This window comes from Sphaerodactylus townsendi, linkage group LG04, assembly GCF_021028975.2.
Source record: "Sphaerodactylus townsendi isolate TG3544 linkage group LG04, MPM_Stown_v2.3, whole genome shotgun sequence".
In the NCBI taxonomy this organism is placed as follows: domain Eukaryota; kingdom Metazoa; phylum Chordata; class Lepidosauria; order Squamata; family Sphaerodactylidae; genus Sphaerodactylus; species Sphaerodactylus townsendi.
The window spans coordinates 86033869-86061748 of NC_059428.1; the positions used below are offsets into that span (position 1 = coordinate 86033869).

Below are 27880 nucleotides of genomic sequence, written 5' to 3' on the forward strand. Positions count from 1 at the left end.
AGAGGCTGTGCATCCAGCCCTGCTCCAAAGAATCATGCACCTAGCTCACCTGAGCCCACATGACAACAAAGGCAGCGACAGAGGGAGCTTTTTCAAGTTAAACGCAGAAGTGCGTGCCCACTAGCTCAAAGAAGACACCTTTGGCTGCAGGGGGAAGCAGAGTCTTCTCAGGATGAAGCCTATCATGCTGGAAGACCCTATTTTAAGTAGAGTCACAGAGCGTACTAGCCTGGATGCAACAAAGCACGTTACTGCTGTAAAGTTTCCTCTGACTTGTTCATTCTGTACATTCTGACCTTCAGACCCTCCTTCTGATGCTGAAATTGCTTGATGGATCCTTGAACGAGATTCAGCTCCCTGCTGTAACTTGAGGCCTCTGTCTGGCAGTCCAATCCAGGATACTAGCACTTGCCCCCAAAGTCTGTGGTTTCCATAGAGTTTTGGGGAGAGTGATAGAGTGTATGTGTTTCCCCCCCCCCCCCCCCAGTTATGGTGGCACTTCCATATTGTGCCGAAATTGATATCATTGTGCCGGTGCTAATCACTCCCTCCCCCTCCCTTTCAACAGGCTTGCCTCTGCCCACCAAACAGGTGAGTAGTGGCAGGCAGTGGCAGGAATTGATGGAAGATTGCCTGCCATAAAAGGGCACCTATGAACCTGAATCCTATATGTGTTCCAAAATACCCCGCCCCGCCCCCATTTTTTTAATAAGATGAGCAATGAAGAGGCAAGGGAGTTCCAGAGTCAGAGAGTTGCAGATACAGTAGTCATGTAATGAGTGTCCACCAATCAGATTTTGTTAAACATGGTTATGTAGAACTGAGCACTGTGTCTGATTGTTGTTCACAGGGAACAAAGGGGAGGGGGGTCTGTCAAGTACCCCAGTTCTAAGCTATTTAGTTCTTGTACCAATACTTCACTTGGGCCAAATAGACAGCTAGTTTCAGAAGACATCCATGTTGGTCTGTAGCTAGATTCAAGTCCAGTAGCACCTTCTTGACCAACAAGACTTTGGGAGTGTAAGCTTTCAAGAGTCAAAGCTGCATTCATCCTATCTGATGAAGTATCCAGTGAAGGGAGCTTTGACTCTTGAAAACCTATACCTCCAAAATCTTGTTGGCCTCTTGATTCTACTGAACGAAAATCTTTCAAATGGACAGCTATTAAAGTTGGTGTAACGCTGATTGTGTACTGCCATTATTGAGAAACATAGTCAGAACCCTGGCAGCCACATTTTTCACCCATTAAACTTTCTGCTCAATCTCCAAAATCAGTTCCATTTAGATCTCATTATAATAATCATGTCTGGATGTTGCTCAGGCGTGAATTCCTCCTGTCGAAATTGTGCACATTTTTTGTGCTGAAAAAGCCCCCCCCCCCCCGACTTATATGTGAGTCAGGTGTATTGTGAAGTTTGGTTCAGGGGGTCCAAAGTTATGGACCCCCAAAAGGGGTGCCCCATCCCCCATTGTTCACAATGGGAGCTAATAGTAGAGGGGGCTACATTTTGAGGTTCCATAACTTTGGACCCCTTGAACCAAACTTCACTAAACCTGGGTGGTATCATCAGGAGGGTATCCTAAAGATACTCTGAAATGTTGGAACTGCTGACATAAACATTCCTCCCCTGACAGGCATCCTCAAATTTCCCCCAGATTCTCCCTTTAAATCACCCCCCTCCCCTTCTGAGTGGATTTAAAGGGAAAATCAGGGCTTACAGAGCTAGTTTACTGTTTTTCTTTGAAATAAATATTCAAAAACATTTAACCCACTGATGCCTCAATTAATGTAATTTTATTGGTATCTATTTTTATTTTTAAAATTTACCAGTAGCTGCTGCATTTCCCACCCTCGACTTATACGCAAGTCAATAAGTTTTCCCAGTTTTTTGTGGTAAAATTAGGTGCCTCGACTTATATGTGGGTCGATTTATACACGAGTATATACGGTAACCTATGCTGTAACGCCTGCGTTCCATTCTCTGCTTTTTATTAGAGTTGGATCTAGAAGTAGTCCAAGATGGTCAGTTTGATCCTTCAGGAGCAATGCAACCCCATCCCAAACAAACTTCAAACATGGCTTGGTTTGTTACATGACCATTCTGCCTCCATTTTGTTTGCCTCAGTCTCTACTCCTTTGTTTTGTAACCAGCATACCTGTCCCACAAAGTCTGACTGAAAATTGTTCCAGAGGGTGTTTGCAGAATAAAAGGGGGGAAATTGAGCAGGAAAAATGGTAGGAGCAGACCAGTTTGCAAGATTAAAATTAATGTATTAGCTATAATGGCCAGTGAGCTCAGCCACAGAAAGGTTTAGTTCAAGCACAAAAGAGTAATGCAGAGAGAAAACTCAACTGGATACAGTCAGCTCTGTAACTATTACTCTATACATTTTTGATCTCTGCAATGTGCTATTGAGCACAATACCCTGTTATCTCTCCTGGAAGAAAGGGGCTTCATTATAGCTGAATAGAGGTATTGCAAGGCACTTTCTTTTTCCTGCTGTTCTTCAGAAAGCCTTAAAAATTCATCTCAGATTCTATACCTCCAGTGTCTCTCCTCTCCAAGCCAATCCAAAAGCTTACTTTTCCCCATGAACAAATCAGACTTTTGCTTCTGTTACTGTCTGGCCCGTCTAACAAGTGCTGTGTCTCAGAGTCCCAAATCATGCTCAACTCCACATCTTTTTTGTATACCCTAAATTCACTTTCCCCTCAATTCCTGTTCCACATACTCTCCTCTCTAGATTTCCCTTGTTTCAGTTGCCTGAATCATTGCCCCCATTCCCACTTTCCTTCCATATCAAGCTATCAGGGGCACCTATGTAAAATGGTGCTTGGGGTACTGCCCCCCCCCACAGCTGTGCCCCTAAGTCCCCCACTAACTCCCCTTGGAGTTCAGTACAAGGGCGCAGTTGAATGCCACCCAATGGGGCAAGCTGGGCTTGCCCCACCCTCAAAATCCATGTGGCATTCGGAAGTGGTGCAGGCCCATATGATGCTGGCCTCAGCTTTCCTGGATCCAGCTTTAAATTGGAGATTTCAACCCTCAGTTTAAAGGTCAACCCAAGCCTTGCTGAGGTCAGAATCAAATTGACCAGCTGGGCTGACCTGTGCTAGCTTTATAGTGTTGAAATGTGTGGGGGGCAGGGAGTTTGGAAGTAGGATGCAGTTGCGAGTGGACCATCCTGCAATGCACCCCCCACAGGACTGTAGGAAGTGGTGTTCAGGTCTCTAACCCTCCTATACCCCCTTGTTACACCACTGCAGACTGTATTTGCTAGAATTCCAAACCTTTTAGGCTTGTGTAGATCTTTCAGTGTTGTAAGCCAGAACAGATATTATCCTCCATACCCCAAAGGGCAAGTAATATCTCCCTTTGCAGATCTTGCTTTTCCTTCTCTTCGTTTCCTTTTTCAATCCTCCATTTTCATTCATGCGGCACAGAGCTAGCCAATATTGTGTGTTAGGATTATATGTGGCTTCCTTATTATTTTACTACTGTAACATACATGAATATTACCTTGACTGTATGATTGTACATGGGTTGTTCTCGATAAACTTCTCTGATTATTCTGCTAAATTCCTACGCCATCCTTGCATTTGGTTCCCTGCCATTTGACCCTGTATCCATTAAATAGAATATGATGGTCTGAGTCCAATCACTGACTATATCCAGCCAGGTTTTAAAATATGACAGCAGCTATTGAGCTACTGAGTTGAAAAACTATGTCAGGAGATAAGTTGACTTGTTTGTTTCAGCTTAATAGTTCAACACTAGGTTAGAAGTGACACATATCAGAATATGTTTGAGTCAATGCTGATGTCAAACACCGCATTAGTATCTTGCATTTTACAGATAACATTGAGCTTAAGCTGTACTCATTTAGTTGATGGAGTCCTTATTTGGTTCAAAAAGCCATTTTTAAATGCTTGTCTGTTAATTAAGAACCATTTCACATGACAGTAAATTTATCATACCAAGTTATGTGGAGACATGTAATGCTGTATGTTCCATTTCTATGTTTATATTTTAAGTCAGAATGGGCTATGGGGCTCATTGGAGAAAGCAGCCAAATATGCATGATAATCCTGTTCAGATGGAAGGCAGGTTATGGCTAACATGAGAGTCTTAAATTGATGTTGCCCAGAAATGTTCTAAAATTGGTGCCATGCCTTGCAGTAATCCTGAAAAGTCTAATGTAGTCCCTGTATTTTTTGTGTTCTTCTCTGCTGTAAGAAGCTTATAAATGGGCGTGTGGGTGGCTAAATTCTCCCAAATTGGAGACTAAAAAAGCTATGTGCCTGCATCAGAACTTGTTCAGATTTACCATGGAATCCTTTAGTAAAAAAAATTATCAGTCAAATATTGTCGTATAAACCATCACCCTCAAGACCCCATATTTGTCTCCTTGGACACTCCTTGGGCAATGTGAAATAGGAGCAAAACTCCTTCAGTATGGGTGGGTGAAATACTCGGAACATGTAACCCCTTCTCCTGTCCCGGGCAAAGCTGCTTTCCAGAATGTCACAAACATCAACTACCTCAGGAAAAGATGATGAATATATGCCCAGAGCAGTTCTAGTTGCTGGTGATTCCCATCACTTGCTTGCTTTCGTACTTCAAGACTTCATTTTTATAATGCTTCTGCCAGGTTGTGAGTCTAAAAGAAGGATTTAATTCTTTAGTAGAGAATTGGGTCCTCTTGGGCCCTGACCTGGATGGCCCAGGCTAGCCTGATCTTGTCAGGTCTCAGAGGCTAAGCAGGGCTGGTCTAGTATTTGAGTGGGACACCTCCAAGGAATTCTAGGGTTGCTATGTAGAGACACTCAATGGCAAACCACCTGTTAGTTCCTTGCCTTGAAAACTGTACTGGGTTGGCATAAGCTGTGACTTTACACACAGAGAGAACTGGAGTGGGGGGAGTGGGTTGGCAAAATTATTTATGGAAATGTCATCCATTTTTAGCATTCCTTCTACTCATCAGTCTTTACATGTGGTAAAATTAGGGCAAGTCTCAGGCTCTCATACTTCCTCTGCCAGCACCCTTTGTAACATGCATATGAATATGCAAGTCTATTGCCAGCTCTATGTTTTCTTATGTGGTCCCATGGAAAAATCTAAAGACATATAATTCAGTAGACCTGCTAAAGGTCTAATCAGGTCTGTGTATAATCATCACCTGGAAGACTGAGAACCTGAGTACGATGCCCTTTCTTTCATGCTGGAAGAAAGGTGCGTAAACATGAAATAACACATACAGAAATTTAGAAGGTATTGTTTGAACAGATCTACGTTGTTCAACCCTGAACCAAATATTGTACAAAAAATCTTAAAGGAGTAGAATTGTAGAGAAGGATCATATCCCAAACATTTAGAGGCCATCTGCCTGACTTCCAGTAGCTTATTGCTGAACCCACTGTAACAACTCATAAAACCCTTACTCATAGTTACAAATTCATAGTTGTAAATTTCTACTAGTTTCTGTCAGAAAACAAATTTTCATTATCAGAATCCAGTGCTTCTGTGTTACTAATTGGGGCCAATATCACTGTTGGAAAGCTTTCAGTTTAATTGTAAACTTTAAAGATAATCTTGGCAATTTACCCATTTATCTGGAAGTAAGCCTATTGATTTCAAAAGTACCAGTACTTAGAAGTGATTTGTAAGAACTTATTTGATTTGGTAACTATGGGCATGTGGGCTTATCTTTGTTGAGAATGGATACCTTTTAAGGTTTTCTAAGTTATGGTTTTCTAAGCAGGCACAACCTTTACTAGATCATTCAAAATACCTTTCTTTGTGATAAAAAGAAAAAAAGAAACAACCAAGCCGCCATACTCACAGTAGCAAAACACACCAAAAATTTATGTGACTTGGTCCTTCATTCCTTGTTAGTATAATGAGAGACTTGGGATAATCTGTGTGGCAGCTTTCATGGGTGTGTTGGTAGTCTTTCTTAAATTACTTTGAAAGAAAAAATAAATCTGATCACAGCTTAGTCTTCAAAATACTTATATGGAGTAACAGCTCTATGAATGTAGCTGTGTATGAGCACTGCACTTCCCTTGCTGAACAGGTTATATCGATTCCACTATCAGTCTTGGCAGTATTACAGTCAAAATTCATAGCACTGGTCATTGTTTAGCTGTGTGTGTGCCTGTGTGCAGTGTAGGGCCCCCATATGCATTTCTGATTGACGACTGCGAGTTTTTATTCTTTGCACACCACTCTTCTATGTAGACCACACATACTAGATTGTATATTGCCTCAGTGAGCTGTCATTTCTGTGAGACTTGGTTCTTGCTCTCTTTCTCTTCTGTTTGTGTCCCATTTGCAAAAAAATGGTGTGTGTGTGTGTGTGTGTGTGTGCATGTGTGTGTATGTGTGCTCACCCTTGCATTTTATAGCCTTGGTTCCCAGGAGAATAATCTCGGGCCTTGTTTTAGCTGGCCTCCTTTTGTGAGTGTGTTAAATCTGTAGCCAGGTTCACCAGCAGCTTTGGGCAAATCATTGAGCTGTTATTAACCTGCTTCCATGGTAACTGCTGCTCACAAGCCTGAGGACAAAAAATGTTTTTATTCTGCTGAACTGCACAAAAGGTTCTAGTGATGCTTTAGACAAAATGGCCATTGAAAGTCTCCTGCATTGATGTGCATCCATACTATGCAATTTTTATTTAAACTATTTTAGTCTAGTATGTTAGGGTTTTTTAAAGATTAAGTTCCATTTTAATGTATAAAATTTTTTGTAAAGCTTTTTTTACTTATTCTTTTTGTGTCTTCCCTTTCAATAGAAGGGTTTTCTCTTTGGTGTAATAACAGAAGATACATCATATAAAACCAGAAAATGTCATCTCTCATTAACTCTGCAAATGAGTTCATTAACTGTTTTCTCAGTTTTCTGTATTTGTAATTTAAGTGCTTCCATGTCATATGATAAATATTTGTGCTAGTTTTGTGTTCTTCAGAATTAGGTGAATCAGACCATTATGATATGTTATATCTTACACATTAAAGATGGAAGTAATGATTTTAAGGGCACCAATCTATCCAGACTTGGATGCATTTTTGGTGTCATACGTCAGTGTGGTTCAAATTCATTCTGTACAACAAGATGCCATTAAGTACATTCATATTGTGATATTAGGAACAGATATTATGTGTCTTACATGACTTCTGTGTTTTCAGTATGAATTATATATTATATATAAACATCACATACATAATACACTCAAGAATTTTTGTTTCTGTAAGGATATGCCTGATAACCATAGCTTCTGTTATGGGGAAAAGTGTATAGTGCATTTAATTTGCTCCCAATTTTAGATCAGAAGCAACTAATTTGGGGGCCAGAATTGTGTTTATGCATTTGTGTGTGTGCGCGCGCACATGTGTGCGTACGTGCTTTCAAGGCGTAGTTGGGTCACAGTCCAGTAGGTCAAGACAGGTGGCAGGCAAGATGCAGTCAGGTCACAGTCCAATAGGTCAGGGCAGGCGTGGGCAGACAGCCCCAGGTCCAGAGCACAGGAATCCAAGCAGGTAGGCAGACTGGGAGCTATAGCAAGCATGGGAAAAAACAGCAGGAAGTGCACTCATTGCACCCAGGCAGAACTAAGCCCAAGGCAAGGTTTATATAGGAAGCTCTAGTTACTAAGGCTGAGATCCTGCAAGATCTCAGTTCTCTTCAGATGCAGATGCTTCCATCTCGCAGAGCCTTCTGCCAGAGGCATACCGGGGGTAAATGGCGCCCAGAGACAAATTGTCTCCGGGACGCCCCTCAGGCTCTGCCCCCCCACCCCAGCTCCACCCCCTGATGCACCTTCAGCTCCGACCCCTGATGCCCCCCACTGCCGGTGCCCTCGACTCGCCCATGTCACCATGGACATGGGCAAGGTCTAGGGTGCCCAACTCCACCCCCCAACTCCCCCTGCTGGTTGGTCTCCCAGCCGGCAGCCAGCAGTCCCTTCTGACCTCCCCTCCGGGCAGGCCAGAAGATATTGCAGTCCTGGCCTCAGAGACCTGCTTTTATAAGCACTGAGACTGGGGATGGGGCTTGGAGAGCAGGAGGGGGTGGGACTTCCTGCTCCCTAAACCCCACCCCTGGCCTCAGTGCTCAGTGCAGGTCTCCAAGGCCGGGACTGCAGTCTCTTCTGGCCTGCCCAGAGCGGAGGTCAGAAGAGACTGTAGGCTGCCAGCTGGGAGTCTAGCTGGCAAGGGGGGGAAGGAAGGGAGGGGGGAGTCCATGGCGACATGGGTGGGGTTGAGGGCGCTTGGAGGCAGCAGGAAGTCCTGCCAGGACTTCCTGCTGCCTCATGGTCTTTGAGCACCCTGACCCCGCCCATGTCAGTGACACATGGACGGGGTCAAGGCACTTGAAAACGATGAGGCAGCAGGACTTCCTGGTCACATGGGGGGCTGATTTTGCGCCCCCCACGTGACCAGAAGAGTGGCGCCCAGGGACAAGGGGTAACCCTTTTCCCTAGGTAGATACGCCACTGCCTTCTACCATACCTGCAGAAAAACAAGCACTCCTCCTTCGGCACTGTAGCTGCTGCTGCTGCTGTCTCTGCCTCATTTGCGAATCACAGGGCTTGGTGGAGGACTGTTCAGGTTCTCTCAGCTGCATGGTATCAGATGAGGAAGGACTGGTAGCTGACTCTGCTGTCTGAACTTCCTCATAAGCAGCCTACTCTGGCTATACCAGGGGTAGGGAACCTGCGGCTCTCCAGATGTTCAGGAACTACAATTCCCATCAGCCTCTGTCAGCATGGCCAATTGGCCATGCTGGTAGGAGCTGATGGGAATTGTAGTTCCTGAACATCTGGAGAGCCGCAGGTTCCCTACCCCTGGGCTATACAGTGTGGTCAGCTTCTGCTTCCTCATGAGGAGCCACTTCCGAGTGCCTGGTGTTAGCAGGTTCTGCATCTGAGTCCTCTGAGTCCAGGTAACTGCCCACAGGCTGGCCCATGACAGGGACATTACTGGCAGCATGCATGTTCTGAGGTCTCCAGTGACCAAATTGTGATTATGTGATTTTCAACCAGAATATGCAATTTGGGCTGTTTTTACCATAGAATTTATTTATTTATTTATTTATTTATTTATTTATTTATTTATTTATTTCCTTCCAATTTATATCCCACCCTATCCCCGCAGTGCTCAGGGTGGGTCACAACAGTCAATAAATACAATCCATAATTTTTAAAAAAAACATTTAAAATAGAAGTATAAACAAATTAAAACAATAGTACCATGATGCCTAATAATGAGATACTCTGCAGAAGTAGGGGTGTAATTAGGAAAATGGAGCCCAGGGCAGACTCCGAGTTTTTCACACACACACCCATGGTCCCCTGGGCCACCCCATGCCCCACTTACCTTAGCTGGCAGCAAAGCCGGGTCACATGAAGCAGCCTCCGCTGCCCCTAGCAGGGCCAGGCATGGACGAGCACAGCGGCATCCGCTGGCCCTGGCAGGGTGCGGTGAGGGAGGAAGGAGGAGAGGTATGGTGGGTGATTTTCCACCCCCCCCCACATGACCTCAATGGCATTCACCCAGAGTGCCTCTCCTCACCCCGCCCTATGATAGTTATGCCACTGTACAGAAGTATTTCAAAGGTAGATGGCAACATAATCCAAATATCTCCAAATATTACCCAAATATCAGAGTATCCCCACGGTTGGTGACAATGCAATGACATCTCGTTTAGAGCACATTGGAAATGATGCCATCATATTTTGGCTGCTGGAGGCTTCAGACTACTTTTGCTGCCCTAAGTTCCCTCCCCCCCGACTGGTTGAATGGTGCTTGGGGGGGGGGGGTATTAATGCAAAGGATCTCCTAATTCCTGTGGGGGGGGGTGGCAACCCTATTAGGAAGGTCTTAGGGGTGGTGGGCTAGCAGTGTAACCAGGAGGTGGGCAGGAGGGCTGGTGAAGGTAAAGTGCAGGCAGCTGTTAGAGCAGTGTTTTCCAACCTTTTTGACGTCATGGTACCCTTGACCGCACTCTTCATATCTCAGAGTACCCCTGCCATCCTCCCCACACCTTCCCCTCCCTGCTTCCCCTCACCTTCCTCTCCCAGGGTGAAGGGAAGCACAGGGGCTGGGAAGTGGCTGTAGACCTTGCGGCAGGCCCTGCCCCCTGGGCCAGCTCCATATCCTTGCTGGTGCCGGTGGGAGACACCGCAAAAGTGAGGGGGCCCGGTAGAATTGCCGCGGTACCCCTGGGACATTCTCATGGCACCCCAGGGTACCACGGAATCCTGGTTGGGAATTGCTGTGTTAGAGTCAGGGAGGTCAGCAGTCTAGAAAAAGGTGGCAATTGACACCTATGGACACCCTAATGCCTGCTGACATCATCAGTGGATGTGACTTCAGTTGCAGAACAGGGCAGGCTATGGCTTCTCAGTCAGAACCGCCTGGTCCCAAAAAAGATGGTGTCCCAAACTTGCTGGCTGAAAGAGGGGCCAGTATGCTGTACTGGCACATACAGGCACAAAAATGCCCTGTTTCAAAACATAGTGTCTGCCACTGTGTTAGTGCAGACTCTCTCAGTAACTTTTACAGTAATTATTTAATCTAGTGGTTTCTTAGACTGTCAGCAGTCAGGATTAGGGGTTGCTTGGCCATGCAGTTGGCATGCACTCGGGCTAGGGACAAGGAAAGGGGGCACAGCATTGTGTCTGCCATTATGTTGCTTCCATGGAGAACTTGAAGTGCCATCATATCAGCTTAGAAATCTTCAGAAACTCTAGGTTGAAACAATATAATTTGTGGCAATTCCTGTTGTTATGTAATATAATTGGGCTTTTCCATGTTCTTATGTTCCTCACATCTAACTTCCTGTTTCTTCGGGGTGAGGTGAGGCCCAATTCCACACATGTTTTGATCTCTCTAGTAGTCAATTCAGCATCACACAGCTTTAAATGGAGCATATCTCTCTGCAGGTTTAAATGGAAGTCTTTATGTTCTATTTAAAATTATATAATGTTGTATTGACCACTAGAGGAAGCAAAACATATGCAAAATCGAAACACCTCTCCCCTGCCACGAAAGAACAGGAAGTTAGACTTGAGGAACATGAGAATGTAGAAATGCCCACTTCTAGGTTTTCCTCAGAAGTGATGTCACGCCAGTCTCAAGACGTGTTTTTTTTTTATTCCCATTGCCAAACAATGGGGTGCTGGCACGAGATGTCCTGCCAAAATGGCAATCTTAACCATGATATAGTGCAGGTCAGCAAAATGTCCAGGTTGACCCTTCTCTTGAGCAGAAGTTTGGAGACTTGGTACTGGAAACAAAAAGAATGACTGAAACATCCTCTACCTAAGAATAAATTCAGCTTCTTTTAACTAAAGGACAGAACTTTTAAGCCACTGTTTGTTGTTGTTATAATTTGAAATTCCTTCTGTTATTTATTATCAAGTCAGTTGAAATGTTCAGCAGGACATGTGGCACAATCTGCATTCCCATGGGAGATGTGATAGTTTGAAAGCTTCTTCACATCAAAATCTCCTTGTGTGTGCATAGGGGAGGCAAGGCTAGAGGCCTTCACCCTGATGTGTTAATTTTCCCTAAACAGGAAACTAGAATGTGGGTATACTTATAAGCTGTCTTTCACACATAACGAAGTATAAGAAAGTGGTAGAAAAAGAAATCTTCTATTGAAGAGATAGAAAAAGTGCAGAGAAGGGCAATGAAGATGATTGAGGGATTGGAGCACCTTCCTTATGAGGAGAGGCTGCAGCGTTTGGGACTCTTTAGTTTGGAGAGGAGTCTGAGGGGGGATATGATTGAAGTCTATAAAATTATGCATGGGGTAGAAAATGTTGACAGAGAGAAATTTTTCTCTCTCACAATACTAAAACCAGGGGGCATACATTGAAAATGCTGGGGGGAAGAATAAGGACTAATAAAAGGAAACACTTCTGCACGCAACACGTGATTGGTGTTTGGAATATGCTGCCTGGATAGCTTTAAAAAGGGCTTGGACAGATTTATGGAAGAGAAGTCGATCTATGGCTACCAATCTTGATCCTCCTTGATCTCAGATTGCAAATGCCTCAGCAGACCAGGTGCTCAGGAGCAGCAGCAGCAGAAGGCCATTGCTTTCACATCCTGCATGTGAGCTCCCAAAGGCACCTGGTGGGCCACTGCAAGTAGCAGAGTGCTGGACTAGATGCACTCTGGTCTGTTCCAGCAGGCTCTTTCTTATGTTCTAAAGTCCAGGTGGTATAACAGTTCAAATGTTGATCTGATATCAAGGAGATCTGTGTTCAAATGTCCTGTTATCACTGGTTGATACTGGTCTACTTGTTATCCTCATTGCCCTAAAATCAGGGTAAAGAAATCTCCCTGAATTCCTCTGAGAGATTAGTAGTACAGACTGTGCTCCATCCTAATCGATACTTTAATCAGTTCTTGCAGGAGTTCTTGCAGGAGGCATGGATTATGCAAATCCTAATTGCTACCGCTGCTCCCAAATGGTACTATTTTTGACCATGTGCTGAAACAATTATATTATTAGGGTGGATCGAGCCGCTCTGTTTAGCAAAGTCTGAAGCCTTTCTCCATCCTAATGAGTCTTTCCTAAAGATGCACTTCAACTGGAGAAAGGCTCCTTACATTGGGTGGTTACTGTAAGGATAAAAAAGGGCATGTGGTAAACTGCTTTGGATACCCATTGGTGAGACAAGTACAGTACAGTCTTTTTTTAAAGTTGTATCTGAAGACCGAAGCAGTGTCTCTTTCTAAGCTTAGGAAGACAAGCTCTGCCCTATCCAGCTAGATAGATTTTCTATATTTTGGAATGCTAAAGATCTTCAAAATCCATTATTTTGTATCCTGTGTGCAGAGGTTTTGGGGTATTCAGAATGCTTCATGTATATCATCTCACTAAATTCTTATAACAACTAATTCTTATACTTGTAAATGGGAGGACTGAGGCAGGTGAAAAATTATTTGCCCAAGGTGGTCAGTGAGTGACATGAAAACTTAATGGGAAACTTTCTGGTTCACACATTTATTCTGATCCTGCAAAGATGTTATAAAAGCCAATGACACATTCAGTGGGACTAGAAGTAGGCTTATTGTTGTTATCTGTCTTGAAATATCAGGATTAAATTTGCCTTTCATAGGAGGAAACTGACTTCTGTTACATTGTACATAAGCTTTCTTAATTTGTAACCTTTGATCTTGTATGGATTACAGACTTTGGATTGTAATTAGTCCTTGAGATGACATAAACAGGGAGTTGTAACCAGTGTTCTTATGAGTCTTCCTCTTTACCAGTTTTACCACATGAAAACCAAACACTTTTGTTCTCATGACTGGCTCTTGTAATTTGATAATGACACCTTTGTTTGTTTGTTTTTTTCCTACTTAGGTTGCTTTGAATGTTGCATTAAGTGCCTGGGAGGAGTCCCATATGCTTCACTTGTGGCTACTATTCTTTGCTTCTCTGGAGTAGCCTTGTTCTGCGGCTGTGGTCATGTTGCCCTTGCTGGAACCATCACTATCCTCGAACAGCGCTTCTCCACAAATGCCACTGATCATGCTCTGTTGTCTGAAGTGTGAGTATGAAGCCACTTCCTTTCCTCCATGTACCAAGATGGTTGATAAAACACTGTTGTCAAAGTTGAGAACGAACAAGTTCAGTGTACCAGAAGTTAGGAGTTGCTGCTGAACTGTTTGGTAAATTTGTGGAGTTCATCTTAGGCAAGCTATTAAAGGAGTCTCTAGGGAAGTTCTTAAAAATGTCGCTTGATGAGAGAAGTTTGTTGAGATGGGAAAGAACAGGGTTCGTGCACGTCTCCCAGAAGTCTGTTGCTAGAGGCTCAGCATATACCTCCACTTCAAAAGGCTTGTCTAATTTGACAAAACCAAACAAAACCAAGAGTAGTAATAAATATCCAGGAGAGCAGAGTTATTACAGCTCCATAGCAACCAAAGGCCAAAAAGTAGCTGTTGCCAGGAGATACAAGGCTCCTAAAATATATATTTAAGTACACAGGAACACTGCCAAGTCTAAGAAGACGAAGAAATCCTTGTTAACCACTTGTGAGGCAGTCCAGCAAAACATGCAAAATTTCACATGCTCAGTATACTAGCTGTGGCTTACAACCTAAACCAGTGTGGTGTAGTGATTAAGAGTGTCAGACTAGAATCCCCATGTGTACTATGGAAGTTTTCTAGGTGACCTTTGGCATTCACACTCTCTCAGCCTAACCTACCGCACAGGATTGTTGTGAGGATAAAATGCCAGAGAGGAGAATGAAGTAAGCTGCCTTAAGTCTTAGGTCTTCATTTGGGCCTTTAGGGGAAAAAAAGTGAGATATAATTGAATTAAACGATAAATTGATAATCTATGGCAGATATGTAGTGGGTGAGGAGTCCCATTTCTGCCCCAAAGTGAGGAAACCAATATTTCAAGAAGGATGTCCTTCAATAAGAGTTGAAGCTGGGACCTCCTGCTTGCACATGTCCTTCTACTGGGCTGCAGCCGCTCTTAACGTTCTCCCAGCTTTCCTGCAAAGGCACTATAGTGCTTGTCTTAATCTTGCCCTATTTTACAGATCAAGTTCTGTTTTCTCCACCTACCTCAGAAGCGTGACTAGGTACTTCAGTAACAAAACTAGTTATGTATTGTTGAAGGCTTTCACAGCTGGAATCACTGGAGTGTTGAGGGGTTTCCGGGCTGTATGGCTGAGTTCCAGTAGCATTTTCTCCTGACGTTTCGCCTGCATCTGTGGCTGGAGATGCAGCGGAGATGATCCTCTGAAGATGTCAGTCACAGATGCAGGTGAAATGTCAGGAGAAAATGCTACTGGAACTCAGCTGTACAGCCTGGAAACCCCACAACACTCCAAAACTAGTTATGTCTAAGTTGGAGTCATCTACTGCTTACATGGGCACAAACCCCAAATATATGGTTTCTACACTGATGTTGATAGTGAAAGATGTAAGACCAGATGTCAGCATCAGACCTTGGATGGAAAACTAATAGGAGCCAATAATTTTTTTGCTTAGTTCAGTCAGGAGATTCAGCTCTTAGTTCTCTGTCCTGGAACTTTTAAGGTCTGATCCGATCACAATACCACAGAAGCCACAACATACAACCTCCCCCCCTCCCCCGCACTGTGCAGTTCTTAAAGGGACAATAGTGTGGTCTATTCCGTAAACCTAGCAACCCTGCACCCCTTGACTCCTGATTTCCAGCCTGTCCACTTTCCCCTCCAATAATGCATAATGTGGTTGTTCTTAGGCACCAATATAAATACTTCCATGATAAATGTTGCTTATTTTCTTTTTGGCCTTTCACCTCAGCTTACGGTTCCTTAGATCCCTGTTTCCCAGCCCATTTTCTACTTCATTCCACTTTCTTCAGCCAGCCTGCGTCTTGGCTAAACTTCTGCTTTCTCATTCCCTTTGTACATGACCCCCTCTGACTCAAAGTATCACCAGAGCTTCATTTTGCCCCTTTCTGAATGTGTAATGACAGAATTGCTTTGTGGCAGTTTGGGACAGTTACAGCAGCTCAGGCAGTGTCAGAACACACAAACACAATGCAATAAGTCAAATCATACTGATACTGTGTAAGAATGAGGTTTGAGCATAGTGGTTGCTTGTTAAAATTATTTATTAGTATATTAGTCTGTGATTACTGTAAAGATGTCCTGTCTTTGTTTGTTTACCTCTCCAGATAATTATGAAGCATACTCTACCATTTTGAGATGGCAATTTTAGATTACCTGTTTTGTTTTCCTTCTCAGAATAAAGTTAATGCAGTATGTAATCTATGGCATTGCATCATTTTTTTTCTTGTATGGAATCATTTTGTTGGCGGAGGGATTCTATACAACAAGTGCTGTAAAGGAACTGCACGGTGAATTCAAGACCACAATCTGTGGCCGTTGCATCAGTGGAATGGTGAGTCTTGATTGTCCCATTTTTTCAAACCAAAACTATCCTCTGTGTGACAATAATTCCTTTTTCCTCATGAGATAACACTGGCACAGTCATGACTATGAATATTTTATAATAATTGGGCTCATTAAAATACAACCTCCCCATTTGAAAATGCTCATCTATTAGCTCTTTTGTGCTGCACAGTGGACCAAGAGACTTAGGAGCCAATGAATAATAAGCTTGAGGAACGACAGCAGGTTTTCTTGTGAAGGTAACTGGTCTAAATACCATGTTATTGGTTCAGAATGTTGAATTCACTGGAACTTCCAAAGTCATCAGTCAGTGAGTTGCGTTCAGTTAACTGGATAACTGGCTGTTGTGGGTTTTCTGGGCTGTGTGACCATAGTCTGGTAATGTTTTTGCTTCAAACATTTCATCCTTATCTGTGGCTGGCATCTTCGGAGGTACGTGCGACAGAGAGAAACATACCTCTGAAGATGCCAGCCATAGATGCGGGTGAAATGTTAAGAGCAAAAACTATGGCCACACAGGAGCAGACCATGGCCACACAGCCCGGAAAACACACAAAAGCCAGGATAACACTGATTTTCATATCTAGCGTCACTATAATGAGTTCTTTCTTCTACACTTGGAATGAGAGCCTTATGTAATTCACGTTACAATCCATTATTTCCTCCGTGCCCAACCATTTAAAATGGCGGTAAAAGAAAACCAACTGTCAAGTAATAGCCATCCCATTTTTTTTGCCTCTCCTTATCCAATAGATCCATTGCTTATTGTTTGGTAATCCAAGAGTACCATTCTTACTTCCTCGAGTGTTATTTCTTGACTTCTGCCAGAAGAAAATGATGGTCACCATAGTGAAATAATGGAATAAGTGAATGTTCTCCTCTTTCCAGCCACACATCAGCTAAATCAGGAGTGAAACTACATTTAAAATTCAAACAGTGTAAAAATATCAGTGCTTTTATGCCTAAATAGTTACCATATATTATTTCTTTTCATTTATAAAATATGTAATTCCAAAAAAGGAGATTACTTCTAGCTGCTGTATTCTTATTAGACCAAATGTCTGTGTGAATGATTGTGTATCCAACATGTTAACATAGGTGTGTAGGTGCCTGCTAATGCTAATCTCTAAACTCATTGTGTGATGCTTGTCTGGGATATTCTGATTTGTATATCCTTATCCTTTACTGAGTGGTTGTGTAGTGGAGGGTCTTGCAATGCGATCCCATTGAAATCTTTGTGCTTGGAAAACTGAAAGCTTGGAAAACAAACAGCTAGAATTAAATCACATCCCTGACCAAGGATAATTTGTTATAGAAAGATTTAGAGTTTACAGACTGTCTCAGATCCTCAAAATTATCATTATTGTACAGAAACCTCATATGGTCTTGGACTCCAACTGAAGCTTCACCTTACACACATACCGTCTTTCATTGAAGCTACTCAGTGTATCAGCTAGTAGTTCTTCTACTTGGTTTCCATAGGAATTGGGGTATTAACGCATATGCTTCTTTTGGAGCTTGCAAAAGGGCCTCAGTAATGAAGCATCCGTTTCAGCAACAAAGTGTTCATGAATAAGAGTCAGGTGAAGGTCAAACTAGATGTTCCTATTTTTAAAGAGTTAGGCCCAGATTCCCCATAGCCACGCAGCAGCTGCGGGAAATGGCTTTAAAAAAAAATAAAGGACCAACGTGGGTCTCTGACAGGGAGATGGGGGAAACTGTGAAGGCCCTACTAAAGCCAGGATTTACTGGATTACTCATCCCTAAGGAATGATGGTGTAAATGAATTACAGCATCATAAAGGAATAAAGTAGAATTTGACAATTAGCATACAAAAAGAAATGGCAGTCTTTTGAAGAGACCAATGAGTCATAAGAAAAAATGTACATGAAAAAGATATTTGGAAAGGCATGAAAGAGAGTCTGTATTTTGTATGCTGTCTCTGTATCAGATTTCTACCTTGTCCTTTCACTGAGAAGTTGAGGTCATGGTTCTCCACCCCCTGTATTGTCATCATAACAATCCTATGATGATCACTGGCACAGAAAAGTCACAACTTCAGAAATACATTGATGGGATCTGAACTGGCAGTTAATAACCAGAAAAAAAATGGGTTCAGAAAGGATAGCTCAGTGGAAATGTCTACTTTGTGTGGCAGCAGTAAGAGAGGCAATTTTTATTCTAAGGCTTATTATGAAAAATGTTTTTTTAAGTGTCTCTATGAAATCTGTGGTGCAACTGTGTTTAGGAAGTTGTTCTGGATTCTGGAACATGGAACTAAAATTATGAAATGACTGGAAGACCTTCCCTAGAAGAAAAGAGGAAAGCAGCCAAGGCTGTTCGTGATTGAGGAAAAGTGATAGGACTCTGTGTCCAGTTAACTGGGACAAAAGTTTAATTGCTGTTTTAGAAAAGGGAAGTACTTTAGGACAAGTGGACTTTCTCCAAAGTTCAAGGGAAATTTGTTAAGTGAAAAAATCAAGATGTCCTTTGCTAAACAGTACTTTTAATACATTTCCCATCACAGCTGAAGTATAGTTTGAGTCAAGAATCTGTTCTAAAGCCTCCACTGAAATTTCCTAAAATAGTTTAACTTTCATAAGTTGTGGTATATGTCTTGGATTCATTGGGTCATTCTGGTTAAGGAGTAACAACCACACGGTGAGTGAAATATCTCTTTTCATCTTTTCAATGAAGTGCCTTTAATTTTGCATTTGTCTCACTGAGGTATCACCAGCAATGAAAAAACAAAAAAACTTCCACCGTCATTCGGACCCTTAGAATCATTTCTTCTATATGAGTCTGCTTCATCAACTGGATGTTTGCATGATGTTGTCACTTTGAATTGTTAGGGAAAAACAGGTTTAGCAAGTTGTTTGTCTGAAAATCTATCCCCTGAAAATCTGGTCCAACAATCTGGCAGAGCATTCTAAAACAAAGACAGTCCAGCACGTGGTGGATGAAGTCACAATTCTACTTAGTTCTTTTTGATGAAAAGGGGATAGAACAGGGGTTCTCAACCTGTGGGTCGCGACTCCTTTGGGGGTCGAACGACCCTTTCACAGGGGTTGCCTAAGACTCTCTGCATCAGTATTCTCCATCTGTAAAATGGATAAATGTTAAAGTTGGGGGTTACCACAACATGAGGAACTGTATCAAAGGGTCATGGCATTAGGAAGGTTGAGAACCACTGGTATAGAATGAAAATCTGATAGTAGGTTTAGTTTAGGGTTGCTAACCTCCATTCAGATCTGAGGATCCACCAGAATTACAATTTATCTCCAGACCACAGAGAATCCATTCCCTTGGACAGAGTGGATTCTTTGGAGGGTGAACCCCATGGCATTCTTCCCCACTGAGGTTCCTGTCCTCTGCAGGTTCCACCCCCAAATTCTCTAGAAGTTTCCCAACTTGGATCTGGCAACCTCCCCTCCCTCCACTGAGCTAGTTAGACCACATCAAATATATCACAGTCAGGTTCTGTGATGCGACTTCTTCATGTCTGGGCTGCTTCTCATCTGCATTTAATCAAGTGGCAGAACTCGGACTGTGATGTACAGAATATTGCTTTATGTTTGCAGTGATGTGGAGAGAGGCTTTGACTCTGTTTACAGAGCTCATATTTTTTACTTGAGTCGGAAGCATTTCCTCATTCCTCAGAATGTATACCCAGCTGGTGTTCGTCTTTGAGCCTTTGTTTATGGTCAGCAAGTCAGAGGTAAAGGAGAATTTTGTTCCCTCTGCAGAATGGTGCAAAATAATCTCTTATGTATGTTCTGGGTTGCTTCCATATGACAGCAATTTTTGTTCACCACTCATTGCTGCTGTGAGTGCATTGGCATGTGAACAACAGACGCTCCACACAGGATTTTCCTTTGCATTTTTTCTGCAACTGACACCCTCAAGCCTAACTTTTATATCCAAGTGAAAATTATGTTGGTGCATGGAAGACATAGCAAGGCTGAAAAAGGAATTTTCCTCCCTCTTTAATTGCTTGATGATTAGCGCCTGCCAGCTTGGATATGTGCCCTTTGTCTTCCTTCCTCTTGCAACCCCCATTGAGAGTAATTCTCACATGATTTTCATGCAGGGGCATACTTGTGTAGTTTCCCTAGTGCTGCTGCAGCTGCCAGTACAATGCAGCATCAACAATGCTCCTACAGGGAAGGCTCCCTGCTCCATTCCTCTAGACATTGGTTCTTTTTACATTTTATTTTATATTGATAACCGAATATAATTATATCATGATATCCACTGAATTCCCAATTTTTATTTTTTGTACAAAGTAGCCTTTTCTCTTGTGGAGTTGTGCCTTCGTCTTTTTCCCTCTGCACTGAAAGGAACTAGAGCCTTTTTTAAAAAGAAGCAGCAGCAGCAGCAGCAGCAGCAAAAGCTGGAAACTCAGATTATCTGATACACAGATTGTTATAATGCTATTCAGTTGCCAATTAAAAACAAAAGGTTACACGCAAAGGGAAATGACTGCCGTGGAGCAGGCAAAATGGCAGTCCTGTAGATGGAACTGGGAAAATCTGGACTTTCTCAACTAGATGGCAGCCATCCAGTCTTTGCTGTGATCTTTTTTAAAAAACCTCATGGCAAATCAAGTTTGGAAAAAACTGGAGAAATTCTGGTGAAACCTAAGAGGGGCACAAATACCCTATTATACAGTGTAGGATTGCCAACTCTGAGTTGGACAATTCCTGGACATTTGGAAGGTGGAGCCTGGGGAGGATGAGGTTTTGGGTAGGGAGGGGAGAGATCTCGGTTGGGTATAATGCCATGGAGTCAACCTTCCAAAGCAGCCATTTTCTCCAGGTGAACTGATCTCTGTGATATGGAGACCAGCTGCAATTCCAGGAGATTTCCAGCCATCTCCTGCAGGCTTGCAAGGAGGGAATCAGGAAGAAAACCTTCCCAACAGCATCGGACCTTATGTAGAAAAGGTCCATTGGGTTCCAGTTCCACTCTGCATATTCTATGTCTGGAAAATGAGAGTGAGCTTCATAGCATGACGGCAGTCCAAGAGAGAAGGGCTCCCGCTTCGACCATTGAGGTAAGGGGAGAGAAAAGGAGTAATTCCCAGCCACCAGTTACGAATCACAGTGTAGTGGGGTCCTTCTCAGTGTCTCTGTAGCTGGCTTTCCAGCCAACTCCCTGCAAAAAAGATGACTGTTGGTGGGAATTTTATAAGCATTGAACCTCACATGGCAAGCAAGCAAGCAATTGCTTGGACTATGATCCTTCAAGGAAGATAATAGCAAACCAAGTTTGGGAAACAGCATGGGGATCCACAAAGGCTGTTGCCATGTAGATCCCCTAGGATAAAAATGCTCCATGTTGACAGCCAGAATGGAGCCAACCAGCAGCCTGAAAGCTGCTGGGCTCTCAGAGAAAGAAGTAACCTGAAGCCAGAACAGCTTTCAATTCTTGTCAGTGTTCTTAGCTTGTAACCATGCATCGTGCTCAGGGAAACCATGCCTGTTTTCAGTGTTTGGGTTCTCAAGGCATGAATATCTGCTATGATATTTGCCAAAACAAGAATGTTGAATAAATCTGATCTTTTGAATTCCAATGTGTAAAGACAGAGAAAATGGAAAGAATCTAAGAACAGCAGATTAAATGGAATATGCTGCAAGGCTCCTGGTTTTCATTTGTACCACTAGTCTTAATTGCCAAGCACTGAAATAAATGACAGGCATCTGCTTTTAGCACAGTTACTGTGCAGAACATAGGGGTTGATGCCTGTGGACAGAGAGTTGCACAAATGTGAGTTGCACAAAGTCACCACGATGCTGTGAAAAAACGGGAAAAAGATGAAAACACTTTCCAGCAGAACCTGACCTGGGGCAATTAACCAATAGGAAATGGCTGTTGTGACATGGGCAGTCTCCTAACAAATCAGGAGCAAAGCTGAAACAACATTGAACTCAACTGAATTCACCAACCCAGCCACATAAGTGATTAAAAAACCATCATCCATCCTGCTTGTTGTGGTGAGAACCTCCTGGAACATAACTGAGGATACTATGTGGGTCTACTGGTAAAAACTGTGTACTTCATAGTATGAGGTTTTTTAATTGTTGCTTCTGTATCCAGTTCAAGCATAAACTTTTTAAATTACGTCATTGTAAACAGTTCCTCTGTACCTTATATTGCTCCCAAACTGAAAACCAGAAGCCTGTACAAGAAATCCTAATAAATCCTTCAAAACAGATTAATGCTGTTCAGCAAGCCGGGCTTTTTTTTTTAAAGATTAAAATGGAATGTCTGTGTCTGTGTGGTTACAAAGGAAAGGACCTGACCGGTAATAAGATGTAGGAACTGTACTACCTTATTGTGTTTTTGCAGTAACATATGCACACCAAGTCCTGTGTAACCTAACTCTGCAAAGGAGTCACTGCAAAACAGTCTGGGACCGTCATACCTATGAGACCCCCTATCCCCACATGTCCCTCAAAGAGCCTTGTGTTCAGATAGCAGCAATCTACTGGTGATCCCTAAAACAGTCTGGCTGTCCTCAAACAGGGCCAGACCATTTTTTGGCCCCGACCCCAGCCTAGTAGAACGCTGTGTCCAATGAGATCAGGGCCCTGCGGGATTTATTGCAATTCTTCAAGGCCTATAAGAGGGAGTTGTTTTGCCAGGACCAAACACATCCTTATGGCCTCCCCCATTTCCTCTCCCAACATATGATGATGTGATAGCTATATTGATATGCAGAGATGGTAGTAACTGGATAAATTTATAAAAGGCGCCAAAGTGTTTTGGAAATTATGAGATTTCATCAGATTTTATAAACTTTTATAATGTTATTTGTTTGTAATATTATTCTTCGTCATCAGCCACCCTGAAGCCTGGCAGAGAAGAGCAACCTAGAAGACAAACAAATAAATAATAAACAAACAAACCAGGAGCTGTATGTAAAATATATCTCTGCCTCTCCTTTTCACAGTTTGTTTTCCTCACCTATGTTCTGGGGATAGCCTGGCTTGGAGTCTTTGGCTTCTCTGCAGTACCAGTCTTTATGTTCTATAACATATGGTCAACCTGTGAAGTCATCAGATCTCTCCCGGCAAATATGACAGCTTCAGCAGACCAGATCTGTGTGGATATCAGGCAATACGGTACTTATTTTAATCCTGATTAAATGCTTTGATCCTCTTTCCTTGTCCTGTCTTCAGCAGGATAGGAGGAATGGGAAACCAAGCAAGGGTGGCGTCTCTGAACATGTCATTACTTTTTCAATTAATACAGATTGCACTGACCTCATTCCAGATACATCTAGTTGATCTGCATTTGGCAAGTCATTTATCTAAAGTGATTTTATGGCTGTTATCCGCATTACAATATCAGGCTTAATAATAAAACAATCAGCAAAATAAACTGCTTAAGCAAACCTGACTCTATGATCAAATAGCTAGAAAACATATCAAGCTAGTCTGTTGGATTAGAGTCTTCAGTGTTTTCTTATATAGTGTTTTTGCAACTATCTGAATTATGCATACAGCTGGCCAAACCAGGTTCCTTCTTCATTCCTATTTTAGAATGGATATAATAAAGCAACTAGCAAATGGGTAGTTATTTGCGTATGTAAAGGTAGATTTTTGCTCTAAAAACTAACAAAAATTCTATTTTCCCCCAATTATCTAGAACTGCAATGTCTGTTTAGTGTCATTATGTGTGTGTAAGTCGGGGGGGGGGGGGAATCATGAATGTGCCTCATACTGAATCAGACCATGGGTCCATCAAGGTCTGTATTGTCCATATAGACAATTTCTTGATGGTCCCTAGACTGACCACAGTCTTTCACATCACCTGCTACCTGGTCCTTTCAACTGGGACCTTCCATGTGCAACCCAGATGCTCTATGACTGAGCCTGGCCCCACCCCAGTTTAGGACACAACTCAATGTTACAGCATCAACAGGTAAATGTGGGCTGCGGTGCCACATGACAAGGCACTCCTGTCGTTCTCCCACCCCATCCTGTGCCTTTTCAAGGGTTGAAAAAGCTTCAGGGAGTGGGGGGGGGGGGGTACCAAGACAGTAAGGCAGAAGGGCAATAATTAGATGAGGACAGAAGCTGAAGATAGTACACAGTGAATCCTTTGATCCTTGTATGCCTCATTCAAATTCCATTTGGTTTTCAGTCTGAGTTTTTTTAGTTTCTCTGCAATCATTAAGGCTGATTTCTTTAAATGGAGGAGATTTGTCAAATTTCGACTGGGCCAAGTTTTGGAGATCGTATTTTAGTTTTGAAGATAACTACAAACTGTAATCTCCAGCTAGGTAGCTTTTTTTTTTTAATGTAAATGTCTTTTGGCCACAGGAATAAGCTGGGTTTGGGGGGATTTTTGAGACAGTTTTGTAAATGATTTCTTTTCCAAGGAACACAATTATGAAGAAGTCTGTGTCATCCGTGTGTGATCAGATGGGAGCGATGGGAGTTATTTCCAGTGAACCAAAGCAGCAAGGGGACAAAGTCTGAGTGAGGTTATGATGAGTGGTTTTACCTCCTGCATTTAAGTTGGGGGCACTTCAGCACTCCCTTTACTGAACCAGTATAAGCTATGAGCATGCCACATGATAGCGTCCGCAGTGACTAAAACAAGCATTTTGTCTGCCATATGGAAATCCTAGATCTGAGAACATCTCTTGGCAAGGGGAATGGATCCTGGATGTAGAAAAAGTACACAGTCAGAGTGATTTTATGCTTACTTCTGCCAGCTCCAGATTGAACTGGTCACTGTGTGGGTGCACAGTGAAGGAACACAACTTGCATGTAGGTGGGGAAGGGAAATGGATTTCAGGAAAGGAGAATGATATCATCCCACTGCTCTAATATGTTTCATTTTGGTATTTTATCTTCAGGGATTATCCCTTGGAATGCTGTACCTGGCCGGGCATGTGGGTCAGCCTTAGCAGAAATGTGCGACACACCTGAGGTAAGTCAGGCCTCAGCAGCTCATGCTTTCTTGCTCACCTTCATATGAAAGCAGATGTTGACAACTGGGACATAATTGTGTTTGCCAGCCTGTCACTGCGTGTTTAAAAAAAAAGGTCAAGATGGTTAATCATCTAGAATAAATGACAAAATGTCTTGCAGTGTCCCGAAGACTTCTGTCTGGAACACTTCTTGTCACACCAGACTACATTATGGGTAAACAGGATAGAGAGAACTTCTTTGATATAGCTGAATTCCAAGTTGTGGCACCAAGAGCTGCGCCGAATTTGGTTAGAATGGGTCAATTATATGGCAGTGCTTGGAGACAACCTGTACCTGTGTTGCAGTACAGTGCATGCCACTTCTGAGGATGTTTTGAAATCAACAGTTAAATAAAGATGTACTTTGAAGGAGAGACAGCAGTGAGATGATGGAAGAGAGTTCTGCCAAGTTAACAGCTGACTTGGTGACTCATGGAGTTTTCAAGGCAGGAGATGCCCAGAGGTGGTTTGCCATTGCCTGCCTCTGCATAGACTGAGAAAGTTCTGAGAGAGGTCACCCAGCAGGATGGGAATTGAACTGCTGCTCTTAACCACTGAATGCACTCGCTCTTGAGCATAAGGTGTTCCTCTCAAAATGCATCCTCTCCCCTCCAGAGAAAAATGTTAGCTTATGTCAATATAGGTGGGGTAGCTTTGAACCAAAAGGTCTCCTAACTATGTACAGCTGCAGTAGAGCTACAATGGTCTGGACTTAGGCATGACTGATGGCCACCCATGGTGTCCTGCCTTCTCAGAGTACTTCATCCTTTATGTTGTTGGCACGTCCATACTGAAAATATGGGCCAGAGGAGCTGTGATGGTGCCCCTGGGCACATGTTGTTGTTTTAAAAAAGACCCATTTGGACTGACTCATGCACTTGAATTTCTTCATGCAACTATGTAAGTTGCCCCCTGATCAGCATGGAGAAAGACTTAGTATGTAACAATTTTACATAATGGATCGATCCATTCCTGATTGAAGCCACAATCACGGAAGTAACTGATAGCTCTTCCTGGGTAGTGTCTGGTTTGCACAGACATTTTCCTTTCAAGCGTCAAATGAGTAAGTAACCACATAAAGAACTTTGGCAGCACTTACCAATGTTACTAATCTCATCACAGTGCATGTTACTGAGTATACAAGTGCCAGAAGAAATTATATTGTTGCTGCAGAGAAGTGACTGTCCTTTCAGAAATATATATTTTTCAATCCCTACAAGTCTTGGAATCACACTGTTCTCCATGGTAAGAAGCCTATTTAGAGGTGGATTAAGATGTTCTAGTGCGCAACGAAACTTCTGAAATGATTCCCCCCCCCCTTCTTACTGTTTTATAGTTTTATTTGTCTTACCATCTGTTCATTGTGGCCTGTGCGGGAGCTGGTGCGACTGTCATAGCCCTGGTGAGTACTTAATTTTGTTGCCTCTTCTGAAAAAACGATCTATTCCCTTTTCTGAGGCAACAGTTCAAATAGTAGCGATCACTTTAAACTGATGTTTGTTGGATCCTGGCCATAGTTTTCACAGGACTTTACAAGCAGCAGGCAAGTACATGTGTTTCCCAGGACAGCATTGCATCAAAGCAAGCTTTGTAAATAGTTTTTGCTGTATTGTTTAACCCCCCCCCCACCACCACCACCACCAATTGCATGGCTAACTTGTATGGATTTTTCTGACTAGAAGTATTTTTGTAGTCTGTAGAATTTAAGACAATTCAGAATTTTTCTATCTTTGGAATTTTTTAAAATAGTCCTGTCTTTCCTTCCTTTAAGTGTGGGGATTATGAAAGTTTTCTTTTGGTTGTCTAGAAGTAGGCAAATTTACTGAGCAACTCAAACCATTCAGCAAATTGGAAATAGAGGCATGAATGCATTCATTACAGTTGAGGAACTGTTTCAACAGCCAGTTTTTATCTTGTCAGCCAGATTCAGGTGAAGTAATGAATTGCTGTGCTTCCCTCTGCAGCTGTCAGAACCACCTAGTTAGCTGATGTGGAGGGGTTTCCATAGCTCTCATTTGAAATCATTGTCTGCCACTGTACCTTTTTTATTCTAATACAAAGAACTGCCTCAAGGGCGTAAAGGACTTGTTTCTTACATGCTGTATTTTGTTCTCTTCCACCAGCTGATCTACATGATGGCTACCACATATAACTATGCTGTTTTGAAGTTTAAGAGTCGGGAAGATTGCTGCACTAAATTCTAAATTGCCTAAGCCCAGTAAAGAGCTGCATTCTGTAGCTTGAAATACCACTGACACCCTAGACTAAGAGTCTAGCTTTTGAAGTTTGTTACACTCAATTGTAAATAGCTTCAGTAAGCCTATGTTAAGCATATTAGATTAATACAAATTATTGATTGTATATGAATAAGAATGTGGGTGAGATCTGGCTCCTTTCTATACTATGAGAGAGTGTAGTTGTTTTTTTAGTGGTGTTGTAAATCATCCTTTTAAAGGAAGGAGGGCTTTTGTTTTAACAAACTATTTTTCTAACCATCATCTCTGAAACAATTACTGGATCGATTTAAGGGCCTGTAATAAGTTATTTTATGCCTGCTGTTCACTAATTTGAAAAATAATAAAGCATCGGTTCTACAATAGATGACTTGCAAAATGACAAGCTTGATTATTGGTAATGGCCAGTGATTGCCTTGAAGTTCAAGACTGCTTTCACCCAGTGCTGCTCTGTCAAAAGTGTTTCCCATTTGCCTCTTATCTCTACCTAACAAAATAAAAATAGCCTCAGTTTCAAAGCCAGTTTACCAGAAAACACCAATAAATGAGGCTTTCACTGGCCAAATGCTTTGAGGCGCAACTCAGTTGATCTCTTGAGGAGTTGAAATACCAGATTATTTTCAGCAAACAAAGCCTACCCAGTTCTCTAGCTGCAGCATGTAAACACATCCCCGGTCCTTTTGCTAGGTCCCCTGCCTCTGAGAAAGAGCAGATATTGGTT

General features: G+C 42.5%; 1 protein-coding gene across 4 annotated transcripts in view; it reads left to right on the forward strand.

The window, feature by feature from the left end:
- GPM6B (glycoprotein M6B) overlaps positions 1-27880 on the forward strand; it is a 133677-nt gene that overhangs the window by 103384 nt on the left and 2413 nt on the right. For 3 of the 4 annotated variants that reach the window (XM_048492685.1, XM_048492681.1, XM_048492684.1), the window contains 5 exons: positions 13386-13572; positions 15772-15928; positions 22895-23066; positions 24812-24885; positions 26262-26327. In XM_048492685.1, coding sequence (XP_048348642.1) covers positions 13386-13572; positions 15772-15928; positions 22895-23066; positions 24812-24885; positions 26262-26327 — 656 coding nt within the window. Of the gene's footprint in view, positions 1-13385; positions 13573-15771; positions 15929-22894; positions 23067-24811; positions 24886-26261; positions 26328-27048; positions 27525-27880 lie in introns of those variants that run through there. The other variant, XM_048492682.1, reaches the window with a different exon arrangement.